Here is a 14,276-nt window from a genome sequence, read left to right on the forward strand (position 1 = left end):
TTGTGTAGTTTACGGCGAGAGCTTAGCGTGTGTCTTGTGAACTGTGAATCAGGTGAAAGATTTTTAATCATAATGCTGCCTCGAACGAAGAAGCCAAAATTATCAAAGCAGAAGTTTAAAGATTCATATTCTTCAGAATTTCCATGCATTAAAGCGTCCGAAATTTCTGTGAATCACGCACACTGCAGTGTATGCAACAAAGACTTCTCAGTTGCTCATGGCGGAAAAGATGACTGTAAACAGCATGTGTTTTCTCAAAAGCATATAGAACTTGGCACCGTAAAATCTAAAGAAATAACAAATTTCTTAATAAAAGATGATGAAACAGATCCTATAAAAGCCGAATGCTATTTTGTTCGTGTTTTAATTGAACATAATCTACCGCTTTCTGTTTCGGATCATTCCAAAGAGCTTTTCAAAGCAATGTTTCCGGATTCTGCCATAGCAAAAAAATTTAGCTGCGGTCATACCAAAACTGCTGCTATTGTGAAAACGCTTGCAGAAAATACTGTTACTGATATTATAAAATCAGTGTGCAGTACATCATTTTCTCTAAGTACTGATGGAAGTAATGATAACAATGATAACAAACTGTACCCATTGGTTATAACATACTACAGTAAAGAAAAGGGAGTGATAATTACTTCATTGATTTCTATTTTAGAATGCACGAATAATACAGGAGAAGGTATTTTTAATTGTATAAATGAAAACTTTAAAAACAAAGGTTTAGAATGGAAAAATTGCTTATCATTTTCTTCAGATAATGCTAGTAATATGATTGGAAAGTTTAAAGGTGTAGCATCATTTATCAAAATGCATCAACCAAGTATAATCACCCGAGGTTGTCTGTGCCACCTCTTGCATATAGCTGCAAAAAAAGCTACTGAAAAATTAATTGGCTCAGAAATTGAAATGTTGATAATAGATATATATTTTTACTTGGAGAAAAGTTCGAAACTGAAGCATAGCTTCAAAGTTGCTCAACAAATTTTGGGACAGAATGCAAAATCTCATAAAATTTTGAAATATTGCAGTACGAGATGGTTGTCTCTTTTAGAATCTATAACAAGGATTTTGGAACAGTGGGATGCTGTGATAAATTTTTTTGGAGATAAACCAGATAACAGTGAGAATGAAGGAAAGAGATTGCAAAACATTAAAAAAATTTTACAGTCACCGACCACCAAATTGTACTTGTTATTTTTGAAAAATACTTTGCCTTTGTTTATAACAGTAAATATTAATTTGCAACAACAAGCTCCTTATATACATAAATTGAGAAGAGAACTTTTTGAACTTTTAATGAATTTATTTGTTAGATTCGTAAAACCATCAGTAATTTCTAAAGAAAATGAAGATGTTACTCTAACGTCTATTCCATTTCAGAAGTATAGTAAACAAAAAGAAAATGAAAATTTAGTGATTGGTGCGGAAACAAGACTATATTTAAAAAATGCCAAGTTGAATGAAAGTGAAGTGAAATCATTTTTCAATTCTGTGCGAGTTTTTTTTTTGTAACTGCATGTTCATATATAATTGATAAATTTCCACTGAGTGATCCATTTCTAAAGCATGCTGAAGTTGCTGACATCAACTTGAGAACTGAAGTCTCATTTTCATCTGTTCTTTACTTGATGAATACTTTTCCATCCATTATTGATGAAAAATGTCTTAATCAAGTAGAAATTGAATTTTCCATGTATCAAGTAGATGATTTGAAAGAAATTGTAGATTTGCGTATTGATATAGCATGGGGAGAAATTGCCAAATTAAAAAATATGAATGGGTGTATTAAATACAAAGTATTGCCTTCTGTAATGCTTGCTGTCTTAATAATACCTCATTCAAATGCAGCTTGCGAAAGAATTTTTTCTATTGTTAAAAAAAATCAGACGGAATTTCGACCAAATTTAGGTCTTAAAACTCTTGAAGCAGTTTTGATTGAAAAAATAAATATGCAGGCAAATGAAGAACTGTGTTATAAAAAAAATTCTCAAAATCAGAACTTAAGCTTGCTAAGCATGCTACATATAAATCTTTGCATTCATAAATTATGCGTATTTTGTTTAATACTTATATGTATCATTCTTGGTTATTTAAATTTTATTTCCCTGTAGAAATCATATCCAGAATAAAGATATGATTTATAGCATCTGATTTTTTCTATGATTAGTAGTGATTTGAAGTACTTTTTATTAGTGAATTCTTGAGGAGTTAAAAGAAAATTTCTAATTAAATGTGCATATAATTTACAAGGTATATTTTTAATTATTCAGTTTTATATGTATATGGATTTTAAATGTAATAAAATTGATTACAATTAATTATTAATTTAAAATTAATGAATGGTTAATTACAACATACGCTACGCGCACATTTTCAAAGTTGTAAAAATGTCGTTCGCGCGTTGACTACTGACAAGGTTTGCTGAAGGTTAGAGTCTATGAGAACAGCATGAAATTCAGAAACAGATTTCAGAATTGTTCGAGAATCAAAGGGTACTTTATCCATTTTTTGCAGCAATTCCACTTTTTGTTTGATGGACATCGAAAGATGCTTTCGCTTTGTAGATCCTTTGGTAGCTCCAGAATCGGAAATTCGTTTTGACATAACCGAAAGTTCAAGCTTACTTTTAAAAATTGCTCTAACAGTCTGCAAAAAATAATAAGCCGGATCCAATTAGAATATTAAGGAACAACACAATCTGCAAGATTAAGTGAAATAGATAATTAGATAATTTTAGCTTAGCTTATACCGTCCGTTATACATTTAACACGCATGCATCAACATATTATGCACATGCGTAAAGCATGCGCAGAAAGTTTGTAGCTTTGAGGTCCAGATTATAGATCATTCCGGATTATGGACGTCCGGATTAAAGACTTTTGACTGTAATTGTTTAATAACTCTGCACTTTCTGTATGGGTTCTTGTATGGATGCTTAAGAAATTTGCATCTATTACATTCATTTCTTGCTTAATACAGTTTTATTTAGCTTTGTTTTTAGAATTAACATAATCTATCAGTTGCATTCTATTATTACCTAACATCTTCAAAAGAAGCTAGTAACTCTCTTATCTTTTAACACTAGTAGTTGGATGGTTAAGACCCCTAAATATTGGGAGTTTGACTCCAGGCAAAAGGGCTGGCTGCATTTTTGGGTATGGTATTATGTTCTCCCATGTTGAAAGTGAATACAAGCCTTTAGCAACTGTTTGCCTGGAAGATGGTGTACCTTGACACGATCACCAAATGAGAAATCATGATTCTTCTGACCAGGCAATTGTCTTCCATTCATCCATGATCCAGTCTCGATGTTCCCGGACCCACTGTAGGTGTAATCGACAATGATATTTGGTACACAGAGGCATATGAGTGGGACGTCTGCTGCATAATCCCCATATCCAAAAGTTTTTACTGAACTGTGTGTTCCAAAACACTTGCACTTGCATTATATCAGGTTGTCAGCTGAGTCACTGTTTGGTGCCAATTTTGCTGTATCAAGCAGGGCAGTCTCTGACATCCTTTTTCTTTGCTGGAACATGGCATCTACTGCTGGTTTCACCATCATTTATCCACTTTGCATAAATACTAACAATGGTAGATCATGAGCAAGCTATCACATATGCAGTTTCAAAGATACTTCTTTCAAATCTTCGGGCCATCACAATCTGCCCTCTCTCAAATTCACTTAGATCAGCAGCCTTTCTCATCACTTGCAAAAGTAACTGCAAGAATGATTCCTTACCTTCTCTAAGCAGCAGTTAAATACCATTCTTACTTAATCACATGCCCTCCATGTTATTCAGACGAGTTCATTGAAAAATGTGGGAATGGTCATAATGTTTTGGCTTGTTTATTGTTTTATATTCAGTCGGTATAACATTTTACTTCGATTAATTAACCATGTTAAATGGGGGATTACTTAAAATATGCTACATTGTGTGAATGATAATCCGAAATGAATTGTATATTGACTTTCACTTATCTATCCCAGTATATGCTCAATCAAAATTAGGCTTTGTATGGAACAAGCTGGTGAAACAACTTTTTAGTGTTTTTCTTTTAACTTATAGTGCTGTTTACTTTTAACATCATTTAGGAAAAAACATTTCATTGTGTATTTGCTTTGCAAAGTATTTATTTAACCATTAAATTATAGTTTAAGTTTTTAATGTTAGATGCTGTAAAAAATGTTTTTCTTAAATGTTCTTCTTTCTGTGCAGACACTTGAAATTAGTAATTTACATTTTCATTACACTTCATAAAAATTTATAAAATTAAAATAGAAGTAATGATTTATTTTTGCATAGTATAAACTTTTTATACCTGAAGAAAAATTGAAAAAAGTTATTTGTCAATTTATTATTTTTTAGGTTATATAGATCTGTTGAAATATTTTTAAATGATAAAAGCTTTTGTATTAGACTTTAAAATTTATTACTGAAATGGATACAAATTCAGTTTTGGTGTTGAATAAAAATTGTTAGCAGTACTTTAAAAACATTAATAATACACAATAAAAATGTAATTAAAATGTTTGATACAATCCTTAAAATATAAAGACTAATTAAAATGAATAATATTTTGACATCAAAGTATTATCATAACTAAGACATGAAAAAAAAAAATGTAATTAGCAGAACAACAACCTTATATTTAGTGTAGATTTAGTTAAGAACCAGGATTCTAACTATTATTTGAGCTGATTAACTGATGTTTCATGTTATCCAAGCCCAGTGCAATAAATAAAAAAATGTCGTTAAAATAGTCTCACTCTAAAGGCAAATAGCATGTAGACTTGGGTTTTAGCAATAATTCAAACTAAAGATAAGGTCCCTATTGTTACCAAGTTTGAGCTTGGGGAGCCTTGATTCTTATGTGCTGTGAGTGAAAAATTAATTTTTTACACAAGAGTTCGTAGCTAGTTGTGTAACCGCAGAGCAGTGTGAGTGACTTTGGCCTTTTTTTTTTGTGTGTGTGTGTGGGGGGGATATTTTAATGACTGCTTGTTGAAAATGACTGATAAAAGAAAATGTGTGGTTTTATTACTAGAAGTAAAGCTTGCTGCTGTCAACAGGCTAAGATCGAGGTGATATGATTAAAAAGGTGGCTAACAGTGTAGGCTTTGGAAAAGTGACAGTTGGTGATTGAAGAAGGAAAAGGGATGAAATTTAAAAGTTAATAATTAGCATGCACATGCAACTGGAGATGATAGCATTAAAAAGAAAAACACAATGAAAGATAGCAATTAACATCAAAAGCATATTGCTTGTGGTTTTAGCAGATGAGAGAGAAGGGAAGTCCTTTATCTGTTCTGATATTACATGCTAAGGCTTCGGACTTTCTCAAGCGTTGGCAAAGACAGTGAAGAGGAATTCACTGCCAGCACCAGTTGGCTCAATCATATGAAAAAATGGCATGGAGTGCAGCAATTAATCTTTGTTAACAGATTATAAAATGCTCAGGAAAACAAACTGAGCCCTTAGCAGATTTATAGCTGTGACATATTTAGTCTGGATTTTAAAATGCTGCTGAGAAGGGCATTAGCATCTAATCAAGAACAATCAGTTCTTTGTTGTCAATGAAGTACAGAAAAGTTGAGCAGTTTGGGTATGTGTGAGCAAATCTTAAGCTTTTATTGGTTTATAAGCTAACAAGCTTAAGCTTTTATTGATAGAAGTTAAAAAATTCAAGCGCATTTAAAAATGTTAGTGTTGGTGATCTTTGTGTAAAGCACACAACCCCTCCCCCCCAAAAAAAAAGGCATTTGGATAGATTCAACAATAATAGTTATGGTTCCATAAAGGGTTTGTATTAAGTTTTAAGTGATTTTCTGATGATAATAATTTCTCCCATAAGGCCAATCTTGATTTTGGATGGTGTTCCCATCCTGATGAGTGTCAGCTGCTTAATAGAGCGATCAGGGCTATTTTTTTACCCCCTAACATTATACCCCCTGATTCTACCTTTAGACAAAGGTGTTTTAGAAAACCTAAAATAAAAGTTTCAATGCAGGCTTTTGAAACAGTAATTAGAAGAGCTAGAAAATAACAAAACAGTTGATGAAGGCCTAATGCAAGTTAATCTGAAATATGTCATTTACTGGCTGGGAGAATCATGGAACAATATGAAAAGCTGGGGAAATATTTTGTGGAATGATGATGGCATAAGAATGATGTGGACTTAAGAAGCAGATGATGAAGAGTTAGTAGCCCGTATATTTAAGGGTTCTATATTTAAGAGACAATAAAGAATGAAAATGTGGATGATAACAAAACAGTTGATGAAAGGCTAATGCAAGTTGATGCCATTTTACTGACTGGGAGAATCCCAGAACAATATGAAAAGCTGGAAAAATATTTTGCTGAATGATGATGTCATAAGAATGATGTAGATTCAAGAAGCAGATGATGAAGAGTTAGTATCTCTACATTTAAGGGATAATAAAGATTGAAAGTGTGAATGATTAGATACAAGATGATGATATTGCCCGTGATGAATCCAATGAGATAGTACAATGAAACAGAAAGCTGTCATTATTTTTTTAATAAATGTGTGATATGTTATATATACTATACAGCATCTCACTTGTATTATAGGATACGTGTTTTCAAATTTATATAGTATGTATCATGTTTAGTTCTACATGTATATCTGTACATTTAAACTTTCATATGTTTTACGAGAGTCAATTAAAAAGTGAGTTGCACTGCCTAAGAAAACAAAACAGGAGCAAAATTTTGCAATAACTTAATTTATATCTTAAAGTTCCATTCAAAATCTACTTTTCAGTGTAATATCTCCGTTATTAAAGCATTTGTCGAGGCATGGTACAAGTTTTTTTGATGCCTTCTGCAAAGAAATCCCGTCCAGTATTCGATAACCATTGTTGGGCTGCAGCTTTCACTTCGGCATTTGAATGTTACTGTCGCTTTGAAAGTTCTTGCTTCATGGGACCAAACACATGAAGTCAGGAAGTGAAAGGTCTGGGCTATAAGGAGGGTGATTCCACACTTCCCACCTAAACGTTTTCAGAAGTTTGCACGTTTGTTTTGCTCCATGCGGTCTTGCATTGTCATGCAGTAGCACAATGCCTTTCGACAGTTTACCTGGTCATCGATTTTTAAGTGATTTCCACAATCTTTTTAGTGTTTCACAATAAGAAGATGTATTAATTGTGGCATCATTTGGTATGAACTCTGTATGTGCACCACGTTTTCTCTGTCGAAAAACAGCATCATCATCACCTTTCCTGCAGATGGAACAGTTCGACACTTTGTTTGTGTCAGGGAATTGCAATGTTTCCACTCGAACGAGCTGCGTTTCGTTTCAGGTGAGAAGTGTTGAATCCAAGTTTCATCTCCAGTCACACTTTTGTCCCCAAACTCATTTCCTTCCATTTGGTAATGTTGCAGAAATGCAAGTGGGCTTTCAAAACGCTTTCCTTTATGTTCCTCTGTCAATATATGTGGCACACATCGAGCGCGAACTTTACAAAATTTAAGGTGATTGGCAATAATTTTATACACACTTCCATGAGCAATATCCAGTTCATTTGAGATTTCATCTATCATTATGCGTCTGTTTGCAAGAATGCCTTCATTCACGCGAGCAACGATTTCCGAATTTGTTGCAGTTGATGGTCTTTCCTCGTGCTCAGCGTCGTCAATATCTGTATGTCCATTCTCAAACATGTTGCACCAGTTCGTGATAGCTTGACGTGACTTTGCATTTTCACCATTCACTTCATGCAACTGCCCATAAAGTTCAGGGCAGTTGCACCTTTTTGCCCACAAAAAACAAATCACTGCACGTGTTCGAGAATAGAATTTACTCGCACAATTATTCATGAAATTCAAACACTGAATTTAATGCACTGTAGATTTCTTTTGTTTTACTTCTGTTAACAGATATTAAACACATGAAAACTTACATAGACTTACTTGGATGGACACTGTTGCCATCCACATACATACACTTACCAACTCAACTACCAGCTCACTCCATCAATGGCCGCTAGCTGTCCATGTTCCATTTTTTATTCGTGGTTGCCAAATCACTCTATTAGTTAAACAATATTTATTCGATCATGGCGTCACTTCACTTCTGCCTTAACAGCATGCATTTCCAATTTGGACATTATTTGCAGCTGTTGAGACATGTTTGCAACTGATCATCAGAAAAACTAATTTTGCCTTGGGGAAGCCGCTATGTCACATGATAAAGGTACGTTTCTGAAGTGTTGTCACATGGTGTCATCCAAATAGTCTTAGATGGAACATATTTACCCAGTAGTGCAATAGACTTTTTGACTGACCTACGTATATTGTCATGTATCTGCATGAATCCTGTGTGTTAGCAAATTCTGTATAGTATGTGCAAAAAGACTATACTTTTAAAATTTTCTTTCTATCAATTCTTGTTATTTGAGTTTTTGCTTAGGTATGTCATTCCTGTTCACATTAGCTTGGCTAATGGGAGTACTGTTGTATGAATGTATAACAGTACTAATATAAACCCTTAACTAATATATTACAAACTTTGAAACAAGTAGTATTTCAATTAAAAAATATTCAACTTTCATAATATTTGTCAAAGCATATCAAATGTATTTCTTTCCTACATTGTATTTAAATTTAACGCATCCAGGAATCTGATAAAACACAATTAATTCTATTTTAAAAATGGCTTAGTACTTTTTTATATAAATAAGTAGAGCAGCATCACATTAATTATTGTTTTTCAGCTTAAACTGAAATGAGAACTAGTTCATTACTTGGCTGTTTTTGATGTGAATTATTATAAAGGCTATTGTATTGCTTGTTTAATTTTAACATAAAATAAGTTTTATCTTATCCTGTGTCCTTTTCAACAAGAGTTTTTTTCAATATTCGTAGGATTCGAAAGGTTACTGTTTGATTTGAAAAGAATAGTTACTTTTTAAGTAATTCTGTTATCTATGTATCTAATAAAAATGTTATATCTAAATTATAAAAATTATAAATATTCATTTTTTCTTTTAGATAATGTTACTTTAAATATTGATGGAGTTCTATATTTAAGGGTTGTTGATCCATACAAGGTAAGACAAATTTTCTGTCAGAAGAAGGATAGAGAATTTTGTATATAACTAGACATACACCCAAATCGATTTCATACAGTACAAAGTCCGAAGTCCACCGGATTTGGGATTTTTCTGGATATTAGATCACAGTTTAAATCTAGTAAGATGGCATGTAGAAATTATAAAATTAAACGGATAATCTTTGGAATATGGTAACAGATAGTTTGGTGACATTTTGGTAAGGCGATAATGGTTACTAGCTAGGACTTTAGCAGTGTGCATGGATAAAGTCAAGAGTGTGCACAATGCCATTTTTGTTCAATTCTGGAATGTTTTTTCAAGTGAAAATAGGTCGACGTGTACATGGATGATACAGTGTATGTGCAATTCTTAAAAACGCGGCAAGCAGTGTACGATTCTGCACTTTCTCCCAATTTCGCACCTAATCTTCATCATTATTAAGCATTTTTGTTCCATAAAAGTTCTAGTATAAGTGTAATTTGGCTAGCAGATTGTTGGAAAAAATGTTGAGTAAAAAAAAAAATAAAAACATTCCTTTACTTCGTGAAAACAAAATGGCGTTCAAAACAAAACTAGCAGGTTGCTGTAACAGGGTTGGTCACCAAATTTTCGCCAAAAAATCGCCAAGTTACCATAATCCGAAGATTAACCAATTAAACATATGAAATCATGATTTATGAAATAATGAAGTATTTATGATCTAAAGCGTATCAAAATTTACAAAAAAAGCTTAATTTATTTTACCTTATTAAGCATTTCTTTCAATGGAAGTTGTTTAAGTTTCTTCATTTTTGTGCTAATGCTTTCTCTTTATTTCTGTAGACAGACATAATCTCTTGTTCAGTTACATTGTTGATGTCCTGTAACTGCTTTGTTGAGAATTCCGACTAACTTATCAATCAAAATTTTTTCATTTTCAGTAACTTCTCTGTCACTTTCTTTATTATCGGTAGTGGTATTTTCTGGATTGATGATTGAGAAACATTGTCGTCACAAGGAAAAACTTCTTTTATATCATCTTATATATCTTTATATCATATCTTTACATCTTTTATATCATTAACGCTTCTCCACATTTCTTTATAAAATCCGTTAATTGGAAAATTTCACCTCTGTTTTGCAATAGCCAAAAACCTTTAAAATTCGCGGCTGCCATCATCAAATTTACTATCATTCACTATACATATTTGGCTATGCATCATGAGCTTGGCTGGCAACTAACGACAAGTTGTTCCGTTAAATTTTATCTTGCTTCTGTCGCACACTGAGACAATTAAGCCTGATTTGCATTAGCTTAGTTACTACTTATACTTATGTCTATTTCTTGCACATACTTAAGGTTTATCAGAGTTCTGATTAAATAAGTTGGCACATATACTTAAGCCTTATTGAGGACCAACGCTGAATATCTTACTGCCTAATGCAGTCTCTGTGGATCCTAAATTCTCGACCCAGTGCGGCCATATGTGCCCTGGTGCTGGTTCTGGGTTTATGTGAATAACAAATCAGTTATTTTTAATTCAAATAGCCCTAAATGTAATCTTTGGGTCCATGAGTATCATCAATAAAATCTATTTTTAGTATATGGAAAGAAATTTTCCCTCGTCAACGTTTTTTAGCACATTTAACTTAAATCTGTAATCATCGCCTAACATAATGTCAACATAAAAGGTTACCATACTCCTTTATTATTCAATTACTAACATAAAAAATTGTTTAGGCATTGTTACATGAATCATTACTCAAGTTGTCATGTGTTGATAAACCTGCGGTGTCGCCAGGTTGGTGTCAGATGAACGATATATTTATGTGGAATGTGTCGGTTTGAAAAATGTATGCCAAGCAGATACTCAGCAACAGCGTCAAATTATTGACCATACAAATTTATGCTAAAATGATTGTTTCTTCAATAACAAGGTATTTTATTTAATGTTGGAGTAAAGTTAAGAATCAGGACTCCAGATGTTGTATTATGCGCGGAGGAGGAATCAAATGCGTATTCGTAAAGCCTACGAGAAAAACGGTGGTTTTGAGGTCTGGATTTTAGATCATTCCGGATAATGGACGTCCAGATTTCGGACTTTGGACTGTATAAATAAAGTAATGTTTATTTATGCTGAGTTAGTTTCAGATAAAATTGTTCAAGACCTGCGTTCAGCGTGGTTTTTTTTTTTTTATTTTTTTATTTTTTATTTTTCATATATCACATTATGTTTATCTGTATTAAGTAACCATGTAAAGAAACAAATTGGAAAATTCGGAGCGTTGTTGTCAGTTATGTGCTAGAAAACCTTTAATTTAGCTGAAATTATAATTATGCAATACATTATCAGTGTGACAAACTGAGGGATTTAAATAGAATGAAACAAAAACAATATATGTATTTTTGGGATAATTTCTGCCTGTTTTATATTTGAATAATGTAATATAAACTATTGATGTTATTAAGCTATTTTTTAAATACCATTTCATCAAAACTAGTAAGTAGCTTTACATTCTTTTATAACAAACATTAATTTTTGTGTTAACTGTTTGGCTCTTGTTAATAAGTGACACCATTTAGTTTCTTTGGCAATGCTATTGATTATTTATCTCGATAGTGTTTGTTGAATTACTGATTTAAGTCTCTCTCCATCTCAAGTATACATATTTATATTGCATACACTCTGCCAAAAACAAAAGGGGAGAATCTTCTATATCTCCCATTCTATTCTGTCAGTTGAGGAAATTTAACTTGGATTTTTCATGTCTCGATGGTGTGGCTTAGGGTATATATTAGATTTATATATAGCTTTGTTCTAACATAAATATTCTGACACAAAAGCAGACTTTCTGGAATGGCATGGCAACTTTTTTTCCATGTTTTGATTTTGCCAAATTTTGTAAAAATTGAACATTTAGTTTTTAAAAAATCAGCTCTCAAAATTTTAACTCCTTACTATTAATTGGATTTGGTATATATTTGTTAATATCCCTCTTTTTTTTTATTAGACTTAGTTGAATCCTTCTTTCAGAATTCGAAATTCAGTCCAAATAAAATTAACACATTTTTTGCAATTTATTTTTAAAATTTGATTTTTAAGTAACTTTTATTATATAAAATTCTTTAAATAAAATTTTTATTATCTTTTAAACTATATGTATTTCTAGGCATACCTGCAAAAAAATTCGTTTTTTATTCAATATTTCCTAAGAACTTTCATTATATAAAATTATATAAAATTTTTATAAAATTTTTACTATCTTTTAAACTATATGTATTTCTAGGCATACCTGCAAAAAATTAGTTTTTTCCAATAAAAACGAATAAAATTAACACATTTTTTGCAATTTAAATAAAATTATCCAAATAAAATTAACACATTTTTTTGCAATTTATTTTTAAAATTTGATTTTTAAGTAACTTTTATTATATAAAATTATTTATATAAAATTTTTACTATCTTTTAAACTGTATGTATTTCTAAGCATACCTGCAAAAAATTCGTTTTTTATTCAATATTTCCTAAGATATGCATGAATTTATATATTGGCATGTTTTGAAATTTGGCTTATTTATGAAAATAAAGCCAAATGTTTTATGCCCTTTATTATAATATTTAATGAATTGTAACAGTTGTCTTGAACCTTAAATCTCCAAATGTATACTGAGGATCATTCATGGAGAATTTATTTTCATTTTTATTAATAATGCATAATAAATATTTGTTAATATTAAATGAAAAGCTATTTTTAAAATTTTCAAAGAAAATTAAAAGTTTAAAGATTCCTCCACCTTTCATAAGAGTGAATTTAGTGAAGTATGCATCATATATGCATTCAACACTTCTGAATATGTTAAACAGTATATCAAAGATATAAATAAAACATGTTGTCTTTGACTACAGAAATGTTTAACAGCAGCAAAATGTTTTAGAATAAAAGCTGTTTATCTTTTCTGTATATAGCTAGGGCAACAAATAAAAATGATTCTTAAGATGTTTTATGTCCAAAGATATTTCATGACATTAAATGCATAATAATTTCTTAAACTGTTGTTTACATTTTAAAGGGCTCCTAATATTATCATCAAAGATTTTTGTTTTCAGTGCAAAATATATTTTTATGTAAACTTAGGATTTAGACATTTTTAAAAGTCAAATGGTGATTTGTCAAGATTTGAATTCGAATTATTAGTAATATAATAATTGATAATTATAATTACATTTATTTTTATATTGTAATTATTCTGTTGCATTAGAATTTATTAAAAATTTTCTTATAAAATAATTCACAAATTTAAAAAGTTGTCTTTCTCTGTGCATGTATTACTAATTTTATATCAAAGTTTTTATACCTATACTTCTGTTCTTTTCATCAACTCTGCCAAAAAGTTTTAAAAAAAAGTGATTTTTAACTACGAATGACAATCTAAGTTTCAAAGAGAGTACCGGCATTTCAACCATTGCCATTTGTGTGAAACTGATTTTAATGCATGAATAGCAAGGTACGTTATACTTAACCAAAAATATGTTGTTTTAATTACATTCTGTAGAAGTATATTATTAATGTAGAATTTTTATGCGAAAACAGTGTAAAGTATGAATTTGTATAGTAAATGAACACTAAATAATCTAATTATTATATCTGGATTTAAATGTTTGTTACGATTTATGAAGAGTCACATAAGTGTTATTCAATAATGGCAGCAGATGTTACTTAACTGCAGCCAAGAAGAGCTTAACTAGGATTCATATGTTAAGGGATCAGGTTAAGGGTTAGCCATTAATGAAAGTGCAAGCTAAGGAAGAAATAAAAAAAAGATTAAGAAAGTAAAATACTGGGATGAATGATGTAGAAGCCTTGTTGAAGAAAAAATCTGAACTTTTGTATTGAAGGGGAAAAAAGTAGAATTTCATATGAATAATTTAGATTTAATATATGATGGATAATTAGAATTTATTCTCAGTCGTGGTTAATTTTGTTGGATATTTCAATTAGGATTGTATGCGAAAGCAAGCATTTTTAAATTGTCAATTTTCATCATCTTAGTGATTCTTTCTGGCTCCTTTGTTAAAATTTATTTTGGTCATGGTTTTATGATTACATTTACATTTAAGAAAATTAAATTTATAATTTTCTGAAAATTATAATATTTCTCCTCATTTTGGTTTAATTTTGAAACAGATGTATGTCTAAACTTTAT

The 14,276-nt window shown here is 31.0% G+C and overlaps 1 protein-coding gene across 2 annotated transcripts in view; it reads left to right on the forward strand.

Moving 5' to 3' along the window:
* Window positions 1-14,276, forward strand: part of Stoml2 (stomatin like 2) — a 140,582-nt gene that overhangs the window by 72,326 nt on the left and 53,980 nt on the right. For both annotated transcript variants that reach the window (XM_035368843.2, XM_085823434.1), the window contains exon 5: window positions 9,030-9,088. In XM_035368843.2, coding sequence (XP_035224734.1) covers window positions 9,030-9,088 — 59 coding nt within the window. The remainder of the gene's footprint in view (window positions 1-9,029; window positions 9,089-14,276) is intronic.

This window comes from Stegodyphus dumicola, chromosome 9, assembly GCF_044657685.1.
Source record: "Stegodyphus dumicola isolate Sdum_Otavi_A_Nest chromosome 9, ASM4465768v1".
NCBI lineage: Eukaryota > Metazoa > Arthropoda > Arachnida > Araneae > Eresidae > Stegodyphus > Stegodyphus dumicola.